The 17717-nt window shown below is 37.0% G+C and overlaps 3 protein-coding genes across 4 annotated transcripts; all 3 read left to right on the top strand.

The window, feature by feature from the left end:
* Positions 1 to 6696: 6696 nt before the first annotated feature.
* Positions 6697 to 8981, top strand: LOC142976249 (trypsin CFT-1-like). Its single transcript, XM_076119542.1, has 4 exons — positions 6697 to 6843; positions 7343 to 7511; positions 7900 to 8155; positions 8486 to 8981. The coding sequence occupies exons 1-4, from the start codon at positions 6798 to 6800 to the stop codon at positions 8780 to 8782; spliced, it is 768 nt and encodes a 255-aa protein (XP_075975657.1). The 5' UTR covers positions 6697 to 6797; the 3' UTR covers positions 8783 to 8981.
* A 1650-nt stretch (positions 8982 to 10631) lies between these two features.
* On the top strand, positions 10632 to 12593 carry LOC142976242 (trypsin, alkaline C-like). The gene is made up of 4 exons (XM_076119530.1): positions 10632 to 10684; positions 11039 to 11207; positions 11443 to 11698; positions 12025 to 12593. Exons 1-4 carry the CDS (start codon positions 10639 to 10641, stop codon positions 12319 to 12321), a joined length of 768 nt encoding a protein of 255 aa, XP_075975645.1. The 5' UTR covers positions 10632 to 10638; the 3' UTR covers positions 12322 to 12593.
* A 142-nt stretch (positions 12594 to 12735) lies between these two features.
* Positions 12736 to 16768, top strand: LOC142976225 (trypsin CFT-1-like). Of its 2 annotated transcripts, XM_076119510.1 has the most exons (4): positions 12736 to 12853; positions 13365 to 13533; positions 15971 to 16226; positions 16424 to 16768. In XM_076119510.1, the coding sequence occupies exons 1-4, from the start codon at positions 12808 to 12810 to the stop codon at positions 16718 to 16720; spliced, it is 768 nt and encodes a 255-aa protein (XP_075975625.1). In that variant the 5' UTR covers positions 12736 to 12807; the 3' UTR covers positions 16721 to 16768. The 2 variants fall into 2 exon arrangements, with proteins under 2 accessions (XP_075975625.1, XP_075975633.1); XM_076119518.1 differs by lacking the exon at positions 13365 to 13533 and having other exon boundaries at positions 12788 to 12853.
* Positions 16769 to 17717: the final 949 nt, after the last annotated feature.

Genomic DNA, 17717 nt, shown 5'->3' with positions numbered 1-17717 from the left:
ACGGGGGAAAATATGACCCATTCTCTCTTATGTGACGCAAGCGAAGTTGCGCGGGTCAGCTGAGTGATTATATATTTGTAGTATCAACCAGCTGCCCCATATTTGGCCACTGCAGACACAGTACAGTTTACAGTATGAGAGTTTGAATTTAGTGACCAAGTATGAACACAATACACAGGTACACTCAATTCTATCACTCGCAAAGCCCAGTGGGATTGGTGCGGGCAGTCAGAAGTCAGGCGCTAGACCGACAGCTTTACGTGCTCTCTGAGATTCAATGTAGCACCATAGCTTTATAACGCTGTGAATATGAAGACATGTATTTTTTACAATAAAATTTATCAGGTAGGCAACATCAACACGCTATAAAATGCAGCATAGTTTGCAGTAGTTTATGGACCAGTCTCACCATTTACATAATAATTAACTGTCTCATAAAGTAACGAAAAGTATCATGACAAATTTTCACTTGTTAAGGTACCAATATATTAAAAAAATGGTTGAACTGACACAAACCTGTAAAAATACAATTGTAGCGAAACCTCAACAATTGTTCAGTGACAGTATATTATTGATGTAAACGTAGAGAAATTCCTGGAAGTCTCGTTAGTCGGTAACTTGGGGCGTCACTGTGAAACTACCGTAGTAACGAGAACGTTGTAAATTGCTGTTTTGAACTAGCATCGCCAGCTCGGCGGTCGAACAAAGGCGTCAGCCTAATAGCCACGGTTCACTTACTACGACTGTTTCCTATTTGTTTGCGATCACTTTGAAAGGAAGCTGCACACCGGTTGCGTGACAAGACTGTGACGTGACCGTGATGCGACCGTGATGCGACCGTGATGAGACCGTGATTAGAGCGTAGTGTTTGCATGCACACATTTTGAAGAAAATAAGTGATATCTCGATTCCATTGTATTGTAAGTGATACAACGAATCAAACGGCGAATGTATCCTATCTACTGTTAAGATAATATACTGTCTTAGTTTAATTTTGACCTCCAACATTATTCTTGTTTTGCCATTGTTTTCTGTGTGTGTGATATGTACTGATGTTTACATGATTACTTTGTGACTTATTGCAAAGGGATTATAAGGATAATAACTATTCCATATCAAATTGTAATCATAGATTAGAAAACAACATGTAGGCTTGCAAAACAAGTTCTGCAGCAATTTTAGGAATAAATTACGTTTTTGCCAAAATCAGCCTAGCTTAGTGGTTAAAGATTGTTGTAAGGAACTGACATTAGCACGTGTCAGGTGTGTTTTCGTTTCATGTAGTATGAAAATAATAATTTTATACTAATTCCTATAATAGAAATTATCGCTTATGTTTCTTAGGATTTTCTATTAAAACCTCAGAAGCTTGACTTTTATTTTTGTAGAACTTTTCAAGTATAAGGTGAGTAATTATAGACGGTTGGTAAATTGGTTCAATACAAATGTCCGTGGTAATAATGTCAAGGTTATAGTAACTGTCCAAGGGTAACATTGACAGTAAGGTCGATCAACGTGGTCCTCTGAAATATTAATGAACACATGCGACCGTGAAGAATATTTATAAACCCCATTATATTGACATAACCGTTGAAAATACAAAATTAGGGTAAAATAAACAATATCACTCTTACATTTCACTAACTTTACCCGGCTCCACTTCTTCGGAAGCTATTAAACCGGATCATGCGGCTTCATTTCTACAGAAAAATTATTGGTTAGCAAATATTTTGGCAATGCTCTTCATACACTTGTTGTCACTTTATCTATCGGATAAATTATTCGTCGTTTATCTATAAGCCATGCTGCTGGGTCTGATAAATAATAATAATAAACAAAGTAAATATTGTTTTTTTTACCTATTACTGTCCCACTGCAGGGCAAGGGTCTCCTCCCAAACAAGAGGGAGGGGATTATTCTGTAATTGAATTGAAAACTTTTCATTTAACCTATATTGGCAAAGGACTATTTTCTACCACAATTAACTATCAATTACCGGTTAGTTGAACATCACTTTTGTGTGAAAGACTAATCATTCACTAGTGTGTACAGTAGTAAGAACTAATGCTTTGTTATATTTTAAGTGCCAAACTTTCAATACTCGACTACAGAAAAAACTACACATATATAAAATACCTTAAAAATAAACCAAATGTAAAATTAGTCAACAAACTAGTCAGTTGTAATGTCAATGTTGATTCACCGTCGTCAGCTGTCATGGCGTAACCCTTCAGTCAAACTATCAAGGGCGATACAATAATAGTAGCACAAATCAATGCGCCACTGACACGACAATGTCACTTGCTTTCAAGGCTCCACGAATCTATTGTTTTGTTTATATGACAATTAAATGTGTCGATACAATATCGTATAAACTGTAGCTCAATTCTCTTCTACTATCGACTACCGACAACCGACCTGTCATTGAGAAATTTTATATAAAAGTCTGATCAGCGCCTCTGACGGGCGTCGTAGGAACTATTTTGGCAGTACATTCTAAATGTCAAAATTTCGATACTCGGCAGTACCGTCTGTACAGAATCGCGCTATTGGTCACCAAAAATTTGTGCCCACGATCTCCCGATTCTAAGCCCAATACCTTAGCCGTTGGTCCACTACTACTCAAATGAAACTGTATAAATCACTAACGAATTAGGGCATCGTTTCTTCTCATTTTATTAATATTTTTCCTTAGAAAATATGTATTTTACACGTTGAATAACTTCCCTTACACTTGGTCGCGCTTTTCAATTTCGCCTAGGTAATATTGCGCGTCGTAATACGATAAAAATATTTATTTGACGATTACGCGGAGCCCGGGGCCTGACTCATTTCATGCTATCGCCTTCGAACGTTGACGGGGAAGCATTGAAATTTATTTATATTTATTTTCAAAGGAACTTAGTTGTATGGCTTCCGTTTGAAGCTCACGATTTTTTTTAAATTTTGTTTGGTTATGGAAATGACTGTAATAGTCAGTTGACAAGGTTATGTTACCTCTATTACCTGAATATTCTTATAAAGGGAATAAAGTTGTTTTAATAGTTTTAACTGCATAAAGATTATTCATATCTAGATTTTGCCAGCCTGCCCGGGAATGAAATAGCGGATATATTAAATGAAAAGTTCATCAAAAATTAAACGTTCCATTTATATTTTAATAACCTTTTGTGAGCTTTCGTCTAATTGTGTCGAATATTTTTTTTTTATATTAGAAAAATAAAACAATTTGTTTTATTTCATACCGTTTTTTATATTATGACAGCCTAAGTAACTCGTCTCTGAAACACAAGCTATTATATATTTGACTAACATACCCATGCTCTCAATACGGCGCTAGCAAAAGTAACCAACGAACCCCAAAAGTAAAAGACTAGCCTCAATAATGTAAACATGGGATTGGTCTTGCGATTGTGCGTAACGATACTTAATCACGCAAACCGATCGATCTTAACCATCAGCCATCAACCTTTTAGTATCGCTCCCAAAGATACACATAAATCACCTTACGACCCTCTTTTTCAGTCATAATAACTGTAGTTTTGTTTTGAGGCGGATTAGTTGCACACTTCAGCAAACGATTGTTGAGAGTTAGCAATTTTTGACGCGTTTAATGCGGCACAACTTGTGGGGCAATTTGTCATTCTATAGATAGTTTAGGTTTCTAATAGTCTTATTTGTTTTTTGGTTTATGCAAATCTTTCACTAATTATAACCAGTGCGCAAATAGACGTGTGTCCTAAGAGGGTTTGACTTAATCTCTGTCCTGATAAACAAAGAGATAACTCCCGTTCAGTTAGAAATAAGATAACCAAAAAAAGATGATAGCCAGTACAAATACCAATAATAATTGTCTTGCAGAAATAGTATTAAACTATCCTTACACATGGTCTTGAAATAAATGTAGAGGTCATGGTGCACACGATCAGATCAGTAAATCGATACCACATAATTCATTGCCACTTATACGTAGCGCTTTGTTGTCAACAAACTAATGCCATGGCATTGGAAAACATAAACAGCTGTATGTCCTTCTGACAGCCGTAATCTAGTGCTATAAATGGAACGGTAGCATACATGAACCGAGGCAAGTTCAAGTAGAAAAATCGATCCAGGTGTTCGGCCATTTCCGCCGCTGTTCGGCCTTCTTCGCCACTGACATTGGCATTCGTCAGCCACAACAGATGAAAACTTGGACTGGAACAAGTTAAATAATTCATCGCATAAATAAAGACCACTTGTAGCAACAAAGCGATGATTCGCTCGCTTTCAGTAGAGAAATTTATTCTATAATTATTTGTATTTATCTCCTCCTTTGTTCGAAAGTGTTGGTGCCGTTGCCAACTGCCTTTCACCGGAAATTGTATTAAATTGTCTTTAACTTTTGCAACTATTGTGTAAGCAGTATTAAAGCAATTGTTCCATCTTTGTCTTGAATGGAAATGCTGAATCCAATCTTTCGTTTTTGGGGAAGCGCCACAAAAATTTAAACAATGATGACTTTGTTTACCTTACAGGTTAATCCCTCTGCGGCGCTTGTGAAAGACATTTCATTTAGCTATGTACACAAGACTTATAACTGATGATATGAACTGACATTGACCTCTAACATTTTCTGTACTCGTAGTTCTATAATCGAAATGGTTTAAAATAAATATAAATGATCAATTATGTTAATTATCAACAAATAATTATTGATAAACACCTCAATAATCTAAATATACAACGCTGTTTAATCCATTATCTGATACACGTGCATCTAGGAATCAAAAGTCGTTGTTGAAATATTGACTTACTTAGTTAAGTATTAAACGCAAAAGAATCAATGAGTAACGCGATGAGTAATCAAAAAGTTTTTATTTTTTCCTTTGTTTCAGGTATGTTTTAGTTAATTTGGCGATGAAACTCGTAAGAATATAAGGTAATATTTTAGTAATATAGTCGTTTTGCAAACCAGGGTTCTATGTAAAAATAGCTGGCTTGCTATATAAATGTTTTTGTTTATTTAATCAGCTACTTATTATCGCGAAAAATCGTCAACACAATTCTCGATATGTTTCAGTTTACAATATTCATACACTATTTGGCATGGATCGGAATAAGGTACTTATGAATGAATAAGTATAAATTTCAAATAATTTCTAGTTAAAAACTAAGCTTTGTTGGAACACTTTTAGTAAGCAACTAGATATTTATAGTTGTGCAAATGACGTCACTCAATTTAAAATTGCATGTGAATAAATATCGGTTAATTGCTCCCAAAGGAACAATATTCTTCGAAGATTTTTGCATTTGACTGACTTGCTAGTCAATAGTAGCTTTGAGCGGTTGAGAGTTTTGAGTGTGACATATACAAAAAGCTCAAAAAAAGGATACAGTATTGGCTTTATCATATTATTATGTTTCTTGCACCGATTTCTAAAACGGCATAGTATTGCACCGCGCCGTTCATACTTAAAGTATTAAAATTTTCAAACCTTTAGAATCATCTCGCAATTCTCCTTCGACCACATCACAGCTACTTGACCAAAATAATTTTCGAATGCATCACTACCATATCAGTTTTGACTACTTATAACCTAAACCAAATAAACATGCTGAAACTCAAAACAAAACAACTCAGAATCTTGGGGCTGACAGTATTGATTAGCCCTGTCTACAACGATAAGTTAAATCGGAACTGAAGCGGCCGAGTTGGGAACAGTCTTCCGGAACAGATACTGACTTCATTGACGTCGACCGCGCTCGTTAGCTCTTTGTTATTTACATGCAATTTGTATCTTGAATATAAGGCTGGAACTCCGCATGTATGTATGTAGCACGATGTAAACGTGAAAATGTTTCAACACCATGACACCTCGAGACCACTAACCATAAGATACATGAATATACCGAGAACCCGTGCCTCGATTCTCTACTACTATCGACTAAAATCTGAAAATCTGATCAGCGCCTCTGAAGGGTGTCGTAGGAAACATTTTGGCAGTACATTCTAAATGTCAAAATTTCGATAGCTAGCCGGTTGTCGGGAGTCGATAGTAGTAGAGAATCGAGGTACAAATCAGTATAATTACTGTACCAGTGCCACTAGCTGGGTTCTTGTTGACAGATAAACGTCAACCAGCGGTCAAGAAATAATGTCGTATCGTTGATTGCTGTGTACTCAGTTGATACGATGCAAAAGCGTCTCAATTACATTGGGACTCGTCATTTATTTATAAAGCGGTTTTCATAAATTATTTTTCACCGTGACTGTATAGTTGACTAATGCTGAATGTAATACACGAACGTGACACGATAGAGAAGCCAATTATTAAAAAATATTCTTAAGCACTCCCGTACGAAGAATCAATCTTACGACTGGTGAGTCAAACAACGCATACAAAGCACAACGCGACCGTAACCAACTATGTGGATTATACAAAACATTGAGATGTGGGAATCGACCCCACAACCTCGCACACTAGTAGCCACAGTGTGCGAAATCCTGGGTTCGATTGATAATGACCATCTTAACTAATACAACCGTAAACAACTATTTACTAAATTCAGCTGATCCGATGACTCACATCTAAAAGTTTAAATAATTATCTATTTGTACCTTTAGCATCATGACAATTTATCTTTTTTACTCGCCAATTACGGCGAAAAGATTATTATAATAATATTATCAAACATAATGACTAACGATTGATCCTTTAATTCAGTTCATTATCTTAACGTGGATTACTTAAAACAGTATAAAGAACATTGCGAATCAAACTCATCATATCGTTCCTAGTGTGGACTTGTTCAACATGCGTCTCTTCGTTTTGTTAGCCGTATGCTTTGCGGCCGTTGCAGGTAAGTTGTTTTATAGTATACTACATTGTATAGTTGCTATAGTGTTCATAATTATAACATATTAATTATGAGTACATTATCATCATATTAGCCAAAGAACATGTATAAACTACTAGACATATACTCTACAGAAATGAAAAAAGATTCATTGGTAGTAGAGATCCAGAAAATAACGATACTATTTATTGTATTTCCATTCGTAATAATATGTTGTTTTGATGTAATCGGTTATCTCCAGATAGTTACCAGCTGCTGCAGACATTCGGCAACAGTTTTGTTCCAACTATATCTACTGGATTGCTACAACAAAAATACTTTAGCATTTGTACTTGTTACTATCTGGAACTACCTGAAGGCTCTAAACAGCTGACCAGCTAAACTAATTTGTACAAATGATTACGTAATAATTCCACGACCCGTCATATAAATTGCTTGATTTCTAATCTCCATACAGACATTAAAGATCGTTATGTAATTCCTGTTTATGATTTATTTTCAGCCGTTCCCTCCAATCCCCAGAGGATTGTAGGGGGAGCGGTCACCACCATTGACCAGTACCCTGAAATGTCCTCTTTGCTATACACTTGGGACTTGAGCTCATACTGGCAACGTTGCGGTGGTGCTGTACTTAACACTAGGTCGATTCTGACAGCCGCTCACTGTTTTATGTAAGTATCATATATAATTTAATACTTTAGATAAGTTATGTTTCCCGATATTGGTCTTATGAATTTGGATGGGCACAGCAATATGGCATTCAATTAAGAAGATTACTCAAATCAACCAATACGTACAACAGCAGCCTCTTAATTGCTAGAGGGTTGCCTTTTTCTTTTTTGAAAAGATCACCACCAATTTATACTACTTTTGTAAGTTTATCTCATAACCTTAAAGTTTGCGTAGTTGAAACACTACTTGCTTTAGCACCATAAGAAACGCATCCCGAAAGCCCCAACGAATAAAAAGTTAATATAAAATTTTAAGGTCTACACTAGGAACACCAACTTGAACCATCTTAATCATTTAAAATTCATTTTCGATGACTGTCTTTTACAGCAACGACCCCGCAAATAGATGGAGGATTCGCGTAGGGTCTACTTGGGCCAACAGCGGTGGTGTCGTCCACAACGTGGGCAGCATTATCATCCATCCTAACTACAACGGCGCCACCATTGATTCTGACGTCGCCATATTGCGCAGTGCCACCACTATCTCTCACAACACCCTAGTCCGTCCAGCGAGCATTGCTAGTGCCAGCTACATTCTTGCTGATAACCAGGTCGTTTGGGCCACTGGTTGGGGTGCTCTTTATGTAAGTAATCATAAATTATAGCAAATACATAAGATACTATGAAGGCATCTTGCTCATGACACGGGTTCCTTAACCAAACTACGTTACATAGTCAAACCATGAAAGTTTATAACGCTTTATGCACGGTATGACTAGACACATGAGGCACTAAGGGTGTCAGGAAAGCTGTAATTGAGATGTGCGTTTTAACAAGTTTCCATAGTGAATTCATGCATCATAACCCACCTTTCTACAGCCAAGCCTTATGAAAACCAAATAAAAAACTAGAGGCTGCAATTATAAGTGCCGAATGGTATTCTTAATGCTCTAATCTTTATTAATATTTTCCAGGTCAACGGGCCCAGCTCTGAGCAGCTTCGTCACGTCCAAATCTGGACCATAAATCAGGCTACTTGCAGAACTCGTTACGCTACTCGTGGTCGCAACATAACTGACAACATGCTGTGCTCCGGCTGGCTCGACGTCGGTGGTCGTGACCAGTGCCAGGGTGACTCCGGCGGTCCTCTCTACCACAACCGCGTCGTCGTTGGTATCTGCTCCTTTGGTCAGGGATGCGCTGACTCTTATTTCCCCGGTGTCAACGCACGTGTATCACGATTCACTTCTTGGATTCTAGCTAACGCTTAAATACTAAATAGTTAATAATAAATTATGATAAAATGAAAGGAATTGTTTTTGCTACCTGTTATTGTTATGTAGTCGTTGTTTACAAACATACCGGAGTTTGTAACTTGATGTTAAAATTTAACAAAAACCTTTGTAAAATTAAATTAAAAAAAAGAGTTTGATGTTTTTAATATACGTATAATATTATTGCTATGTGTGTTATGAACGTTTTGCAAGGCAATACATCTTTTTCTTAATGTTTTATTATTTTGAAAATACGCCTACGTTGACAGTTGACAGCCAGCACCAGTCTGTGGATAGTCTATCACCTGGCTCGCTTGAGTTTAAAGATTTTCATTACTAAGGTTTCTGTTATATATCCTCATAAGTTTTCTGCCAAAATGTAACAAAATAGTGAACAACAAAACTTCAACAACTTAAGTAGCAATCTTAATGTAAACGACAATCAATACATAAAATGCTTGGTCATTCTTTTCATATCAATGAATGATGAGTTACCGTCAACAGTGCAATTAATATTGCTTATTGAATTTTATCAAAATAATCCATAATCAAAACAAAGTAGATATACACTTCTCCGAAATACATGTGTATTGATGTTTTAATTTATTAATTCGCAGTAATAATAACAAAAAATGTATACTCGGCTGAAACAGCGATATTTGACCTCAATTTTTACGTAAAAACAAAAATTGTCACACTTCTTCTTTTCTTATTTCACACATAATATATAGCAGCCGTTACCTATTATTTACGCGCCACATAGTATAAATTAAGTATGACATCCTACGAATAACATTTTCATGTAAAATTTTCCCCAGACGAGGCCATGTAGCACTGCCAAAAGTAATCAGTAGCTCAATTCTCTATTACTATCGAGTACCGACTACCGACCTGTCATCGAGAAATTTTGTATGAAAATTCGATCAGCGCCTCTGACGGGTGTCGTTGGAAACATTTTGGCAGTACATTCTAAATGTCAAATGTCGATAGCTAGCCGGTTGTCGGTAGTCGATAGTGGTAGAGAATCGAGGTACAGATCTCATGCAACGCCACGTTTCAACCCTACATGCTCAACAATAAATCATGAACCCTTAATTATCGTCATACACTTAAATCGCAGCGAAGTACTCCGACTAAGCTGTAGAGTTTGTAAACTCTTTAGGCGCGGCCGACAGGTTCAAGAAAACGTAGGTAGTGCCCTTGCGCTTCGGTCAGCTCGTCCTGACAGGGGCACTCCCTAGACCCCAGATGAGGGCCGTACACGATTGTATAGAAACAGAATATCATAAGTGATTTTTAACGCATGTAGGCTACACCGCCGGGCATGGCCGCTGGCGGGTGTGGCGGCTTGCCGGCGTCGTTTGTTCCTAGCATTCGATTGATAATGCTGGATATTGACAGCTCTTCGCGGTTTGTGCCGGTAATGCTGGCATTTGTGTAGTAGTCATTAGAAGGACAAATAAGCAGACCCATTTTATTTTTTTTATATATTCGTAATATGTGTAATTAATAAAAATTACCATAAGAAGGTTTTCACCTGCTGCAGCAATTAATTAGGACTATACTGACTGAAAGTACAAAACTTAATTGTATAATATTAGTGTTAAGTATTTATCAGCGGTCGCACAGACGATGATAATAACGAGACCAATAATATAAAATCTTAAGGAATCTTAATCTATTCCGAAATTTCATTGAGACATCGAGATAATCTTCATTTTATCGACAAAAAAATAGTTTCCCTAAGTAATTAATCTATTTTGTTTTATTATTCGTGATAAAAGCTGTAAAAAGACAATATAAATGGCATCGCAGATGGCAGTATTTTATTGAATTGTATGAGGGAAGTGACCATGCGATTCTTTATTTTATTCGCCGTTTGCATTGCGGCTGTCGCAGGTAAGTTTATTAAAATTATATAATATACTGTGTGTTACAATTCGAAATTGACAGCAATAATTGTAACTTAAAAATAAATATGTCTGGTAACTTCTGTGACATATCACAAACAATTGATAAGATTGATCTAATACCTTTACGTACAAACCTAATGGAACGTCACTATTTAACCTCCTAAAATCGAACCATTAAGTATGAAATAGATATGCCAATTTTCTTTATTATGTTTATGATTTCTGCTTGACTATCCAAAACGGTTTTGCAGATTAAGTGTAAAAAATATTAAACATTCAAACATACATTACATTCTTTATTCTTTTATATTCTTTATTCAACTTGTGGCTACGTTTACAGCCGCTCCCTACACTCCCCAACGGATTGTAGGTGGTTGGGAAACCCACATTACCCGATGGCCGGAAATGGTTGCTCTTCTGTACTCACGGAACTTTGTCACATATTGGCAATACTGTGGCGGCTCTGTTCTTAATAACAGATCGGTCTTAACAGCTACTCATTGCGTTCTGTAAGTACGCCTACAAAATTTTTGAAACGATTTGTTGCAGAAGTATTTATTATTATCTCTCGATATGAAAACTACAATAATTCTGCTGACGGATTTATATCAATTTAATATCTTCACTTTATTATTTTACTATCTTCAGGTTACGTTACACTGTCAGTCAAAATATAAAATCATTGCTCGTATAAAATTAACAGGCTGTATACAAATTGTCTCTAAAATATCAAACGTCTTGCAGTAACCACACCAAAGAAATGTGGAGATTCCGCGTCGGATCTACTAATGCTAACAGCGGCGGTGTTGTTCACATCCTTGACACCATGATTCTCCATCCCGATTATGACTTCCTTACCATGGATAATGACGTCGCTATCCTGCGCAGTACTACTACAATCATATATAACGAGAGTGTTCGTCCCGCACGTATTGCTGGACCTAATTACTTTGTTCCCGATAATGCAGTCGTCTGGGCTATTGGATGGGGTGCCCAATACGTAAGTTTTATTGTCAGAGTAATAAACTTCTGTATCAAGAAATTTAGAAGGAGACTCTGAATAGCGCTTCTAGCGGGCAGTCTCAGTCCTCGGAAACTATTTTTGTAGTATATATGAAATGTCAAACTCTCGATGCCCCATAGTACCGACTGTAGATAATTACGCTACTGGAGTGACTACGCGTTACTGTCTGAAAGACTGTCGCAACTGTTATTGACTGTTTAAGTCCCCTGAGACATTTCATGTCATCGAATCGAATTTAAAGTAAGCTACTTTGAATGTATGCTATCAGTAATTTCGTAATTATCGAAAAAATAATTTTCCAGTTGTACGGTGCCAGTACAGAAATTCTACGCGAAGTCAAAGTCTGGACTATTAACCTGCAAACCTGCAAAGACCGCTACGCTGTACGTAACCGTACTGTTACCGACAACATGCTGTGCTCCGGCTGGCTCGACGTCGGTGGTCGTGACCAGTGCCAGGGTGACTCCGGCGGTCCTCTCTACCACGATGGAGTGGTTGTCGGTATCTGCTCGTGGGGATTTGAATGCGGTCTCGCTACGTTCCCTGGTGTCAATACTCGCGTCTCCAGCTACACTGCTTGGATTGTGTCTAATGCTTAAGAAACAAGAGATGTGTGCAATAAAAAAGAGGCAAAATAAATTTGACAAAGATGATATCATATGATTATGACATTCAGGAATCCCAAGAACCAAAATGTTATTTCCGAATCATGAACGAAAGAAAACAATAGCTGCTGCACAATGCAATGTTTCTTTTTTTTTTTTATTAAAATATGAAATTTTATGCATCAGCAGCTACTTGTATGATGATAGTGGAAGTAAATATGATATTTTAATTATTTTGTTACGCCGTCTGCGTGCCCCTATAATACATTCGAGTCATCTCCGTCACGCTATTATAATTACCTGGAATAATTATATTAAGCTTAGAGATAAGAATATTGTATACGAACCTTAAATCGACAAAATTGGTAATCTATTTTAAGATTATTAAAGATAAACTTTTCAAATGAATCGATTAACCACAGTATAAATAAAGTTTGAATTGATAAAGTTATTACTCTTATTTTCGGAAGAAGTGTAACCATGCGTGTTCTTATTTTGTTAGCCGTATGCTTTGCGGCAGTGGCAGGTAAGCACAGTTCATTTTATTTATAATGTTATAATTATTAATCTCTCCTTAATTTTGAATCCTTGCCCTGCATGGGACAGGGTTGATTTTATTTTATACAATTATTAATCTGATTTCTGAGATATTTTTTTTCGTAAGGCATTTCTGGAACTGCTATATTGTAGCGTGAAGTTGAATAATCAAATATGCCAAATATTTTTCTTAAGTTCTTAACGGAAACCTTTAAAACATGAAATTTATATTAACAAATATAATTAAGACATTACGTTATGTAACAGTACTATTTTTACTAAACTCTTCTCAATTCAACACGCCCTGTTAATTTTAAATCACCAGAAAAAAAAATTCTTAGAAGATTCTTATTTTGAGGAACAATACCTTAAATTTCGGTTAAGTTTAACCCGCACTTGGCCAGCATGGTGGTCTCAAGGCCTAACCCCTCCCTCATTACGGGAGGAGACCCTTGCCCAGCAGTAGGACAGTAATGGGTTAAATTCATTGTTTATTTCAGCCGTCCCCTCCAATCCCCAGAGGATTGTTGGTGGATCAGTCACTACCATTGAACAGTACCCTGAGATGACCTCTCTTCTTTACACATGGAACTTTAATACTTACTGGCAAAGATGTGGTGGTTCTCTCCTCAACATCCGATCCATCCTAACAGCCGCCCACTGCGTTGTGTAAGCAAATTTACCATACAAAATAATAAGGAATTAGTGTTCAGAATTTTCACTGTCCATATTTATAAATATTTTAAAATTTGAGGTGTACCTAGGGAATATCTTATAGAGTTTAAACTTTTCTTTACTGCAAAAAGACATAAGTTATACAGGGTGTAACAGACAGGCTACCGAAAACGAAAAAAAAATGATTCTAGACATGATTCTGGTGCTTATGGCGTTGAAAATTTTCATCGCTTTTTTCATGATTTTTCCGATTTTTTATGCGTTTTTTTTATTTTTTTTCGGTATTATTTCGTTAATACTACACAGTGCAACATGAATATGAGAAAAAATCCGTCATATTACTGTTTTTCACAAAAAACAGCAATGGATTAAAACAACGTATAAATTCGCTATCAGCTGTCCGCGGCCAACGACACCGCGCCGGCGGCGGCCGGCCGCGACGGTCGACGTACCTACGCGCGCCACACAGACACGATTACGCACACAGCTGTCAGCCTCACTCTCACTAGTATGCAGCGTTACTTAGTATTTGTTCTTCTATGTTAAAAATGAAAATGACATAATTATCCCGCTCTCCGATAAAAGGTACATTAATAAGATTTAAAATGTGTGATATCTTATTATTATTACACGTACAAATACATACAGAACGACAAAAAATACTATTGATATTCTTTAGCGCTATAAAAATCTCTAATAAACAATTTAACAAGTATTGTCGCTTTGTTCTATTTGTTCTTGCAAACTTATTATTCTATTCGATATTTACACGCTCATTCATACAAGCGCGGTGCGACTCGAAAAGTAGATGGCCGTAGTGACGCGTGACGCCGCGACCGCGCGTGGATGTTACATAGATGGGATGCGACAAAATGAATGCTAAGTAATTCTCCGGGGATAATGAATTATGATAAGTTAGTTTCTCTGATAAGAATATTAATGGATATTGATTGTTATCATTGTTATGTACCTACATTTTTTATGGTTTAATTAAATAAACGTTTCGTGTTTATTTTATTTACTTTAATCTGATTTTATGTTATTAAATATCAAAGTAGGTATTTTAAACTTACATCAATAATGTTTGTAATGTTATTCGGTATTTGAATAAAACTACAATGCAACCAGTAACAACTGTGACAAGTAAAAATAGTACCTAATGCCACATCAATATTTTATTCAATCTAATCTCTCGCTGGGATCCTAACTCGTCGCTCGTCACCAAATCGGCGGCGCGCGCACGGACGGCGCGGAGGGAGCGGGTGGCGCGGGCGAGGGGCGGCGCGAGTGAGCGGAGAGGCGCCCGCGCCGGCGGCTCTCTTTGATAGTTCGAGCAATTCGCTCGCGGAAGACGGAAGCTCTTCACCGGTGTCGTTCGTTATGTCCTATTCGTCGTGTCGTGTGTGAACTGTTGTTTATTATTACTTGTTATTGTTTCGGTTTTGAGCTGTTAGTGTTTTTATTGTTATTATTTTTGTTGTTATTGTTTTCGAAGTGCAGTTGTGTTCGTAAATAGGAAGAAATGTTGATGTGCTATGTATGGTGAAGCACGTGGAAGTGCACGGCGTGCTCTGCACCTGTACGTCCGGATCCAAAGGTACCTACTCAAACTCTCGCCATACACCAGGTAATTGCGTGTTGATAGACATTGATAACAATTCGTTTTAGCACTTTCTTATTATTGGTTACATTTTGCTATTATTGTTTGATTTCACGTAAGCCAAGTAGGTATCTACCTACTTACAATTTTACTATGAGCTATTGTAACATACGAGCGTACTTACGATACCTACCATAAACGATACATGAGATTGTTATCTAATAATACATACTAGTGAGCGCATAGACGTGGTGGTACGCGTACGTACCGCTGATTGTTGGCAGCTCATCGCATGATCAATTATTGTATCAACCACAATGACATTGTAAAACTTTTGGCGATTGAAAAGAGTGGCCGTGAGTTTCTCGCTAGCTCTTCTCATAAGGCTCTACCCCCTTTCCGAGCTAGTGGTAGATTCAGTAATTGTAACGACTATCGTAAGTGTCAACATTTGACCTAAATGAATAAATGATTTGATTTTGATTTTGATACCTACGACGCGTCGCGACATGTCGTCGCTCAGCGCGCCGCCGCCGCCAGAAATCTCGTAGGCATGCGCGGAGATATATCGCGTTGTTCACTATACATTGAATGCTCAAAAATGACTAACTCGGGAACCAATCATTTCCGAGAAAAATGGTTGAAGTAAATTTCGCGCATTTAGTGTCAAGACACTGTCAAGTTATTAATAAATTATAGACATTTCAATAACTGCAATCTATGCTAATATTATAAAGAGGTAAAATTTGTAAGTTTGTAGATTTGTTTGTTTGTAAGTTTGTAAATTTTATGTGATTAAATTTTAATTCACAATAATAATTACTTTTACAGTGGCGACGCAACAAACAGATGGAGAATCCGCGTCGGTTCTACTTGGGCCAACAGCGGCGGTGTCGTCCACATTCTTAGCCACATAATCGTGCACCCTAATTACGACTCTCGCACTTACGACAACGACGTCTCCCTCTTGCGTAGTTCCACCGCTATTTCTCATAACAACCAAGTTCGTCCAGCAACTATCGCTGGCCCTAATTACAATCTTGCTGACAACCAGGTCGTCTGGGCTACTGGATGGGGAACTACCTCCGTAAGTATCAAGATCAAACTCTTACACAAATAATTTTCCAAAGCAAGCAAGAATCTGTTTAAAAGAAAATCTATCGATTATGTACAAAATATTCATCTATTTTTATTACTGATCGTCTTTTTTTTATTATTGAATATTTTTGAGGCACTTCCCTGATGTATGAATTGTTTTACATTGTTTTTTTTTTTATTTTGCAGTCTGGAGGTCCGGCGTCTGAGCAGCTTCGTCACGTACAAATCTGGACCATAAATCAGGCCATTTGCAGAACTCGTTATGCTACTCGTGGCTATCCCGTCACCGACAACATGCTGTGCTCCGGCTGGCTCGACGTCGGTGGTCGTGACCAGTGCCAGGGTGACTCCGGCGGTCCTCTCTACCATAACCGCGTCGTCGTTGGTGTCTGCTCATGGGGTCTCGGATGCGCTGACGCTTTCTTCCCTGGTGTCAATGCCCGCGTCTCTCGTTACACTTCTTGGATCCAGATTAACGCTTAAAATAGTATATTATGTACAAAATAAAAAAGTTAAGTTACAATTCGTTAATTTCTGTATCATAAACCTGCGTACCATTTTTATGCTTTACGTACCAACAGTTTAAATATTTGTAACTTAAAAAACACTCAAAATTCTGCCCTAGTTAACCACCTGATAAGGTGTTAGTTTATAAAAATTAAGTATGCTTCTAAGCATCATCTTGTTACATTAACCAAAGATTGTTGTACAGTATATAATTACACCCTCGATTTTGTATTGAGCAGATAGTTATTTTTAATTTATCAGTAAACTGTGTTCCGCAAAATAATAAGTATCGATGTTTTGAATTTAATTAAAGTAAATAAACAAGAACAGCGACGTACAACGTTCGTTTTCCCGGAAGCAGTGAATTAAAGAGTTGCTACTGAATCAATTATTGATAAAGATATCGCTATTTGCGATATCTTGACAATGTAATATAATTCTTACAGACTGAAATTGCTTATGTCTTACATTTTGTGGTATAGTTATCTTCTATCACGTAACGGACAGACTAAGATTGTCAATCGAATCCCTTAGCAGCACGCCGGAATTCTACTCTTCTTCTATTCTTACAAAAAAATACCATAATGAGGTGTTTTATGCTCATGCTCAAGCGGACTGACCGCATAAAAGAAAACGTGAAACTAAAGGTACATTATACATATATTTTTTTTTATCAAATCTATTGGCAAGGCCGCCAACTAAAGGCTATATCGGCCTTATAGGGAAACTCAAATGATGTACAGCAAAATCTTAAAAAAAAAGCACAAATTTCTTAACTGAAGGCGATGAAATTTCGTGAAAAAAAAAGAGAAAAATAAATTCTGTACATTATATTTATAGTTTTAAGTTGTCATCGACATCCTGCCAGAAACTTAATTAGTGAGAAAGTGCTTATTTTAATGCGCCGTTGTTGATATAATTGCGATTATTGTAATTACAGGCAATCGATTACTTAAAGAATTTTAATTTAACG

The sequence above is a fragment of the Anticarsia gemmatalis genome, chromosome 1, assembly GCF_050436995.1.
Source record: "Anticarsia gemmatalis isolate Benzon Research Colony breed Stoneville strain chromosome 1, ilAntGemm2 primary, whole genome shotgun sequence".
Lineage (NCBI taxonomy): Eukaryota > Metazoa > Arthropoda > Insecta > Lepidoptera > Erebidae > Anticarsia > Anticarsia gemmatalis.
Note: the sequence above shows the minus strand (reverse complement) of the source record. Positions and strands in the feature narration are given on the sequence as shown.

Excerpts from the sequence above, each read along its gene's own strand:
- LOC142976249 (XM_076119542.1), top strand. The coding sequence starts at position 6,798 with ATGCGTCTCTTCGTTTTGTTAGCCGTATGCTTTGCGGCCGTTGCAG. Across the intron at positions 6,844-7,342 it reads ATGCTTTGCGGCCGTTGCAG|CCGTTCCCTCCAATCCCCAG; the intron begins GTAAGTTGTTTT and ends ATTTATTTTCAG. Across the intron at positions 8,156-8,485 it reads CTGGTTGGGGTGCTCTTTAT|GTCAACGGGCCCAGCTCTGA; the intron begins GTAAGTAATCAT and ends AATATTTTCCAG.
- LOC142976242 (XM_076119530.1), top strand. The coding sequence starts at position 10,639 with ATGCGATTCTTTATTTTATTCGCCGTTTGCATTGCGGCTGTCGCAG. Across the intron at positions 11,208-11,442 it reads ACAGCTACTCATTGCGTTCT|TAACCACACCAAAGAAATGT; the intron begins GTAAGTACGCCT and ends AACGTCTTGCAG. Across the intron at positions 11,699-12,024 it reads TTGGATGGGGTGCCCAATAC|TTGTACGGTGCCAGTACAGA; the intron begins GTAAGTTTTATT and ends ATAATTTTCCAG.
- LOC142976225 (XM_076119510.1), top strand. The coding sequence starts at position 12,808 with ATGCGTGTTCTTATTTTGTTAGCCGTATGCTTTGCGGCAGTGGCAG. Across the intron at positions 13,534-15,970 it reads ACAGCCGCCCACTGCGTTGT|TGGCGACGCAACAAACAGAT; the intron begins GTAAGCAAATTT and ends TTACTTTTACAG. Across the intron at positions 16,227-16,423 it reads CTGGATGGGGAACTACCTCC|TCTGGAGGTCCGGCGTCTGA; the intron begins GTAAGTATCAAG and ends TTTATTTTGCAG.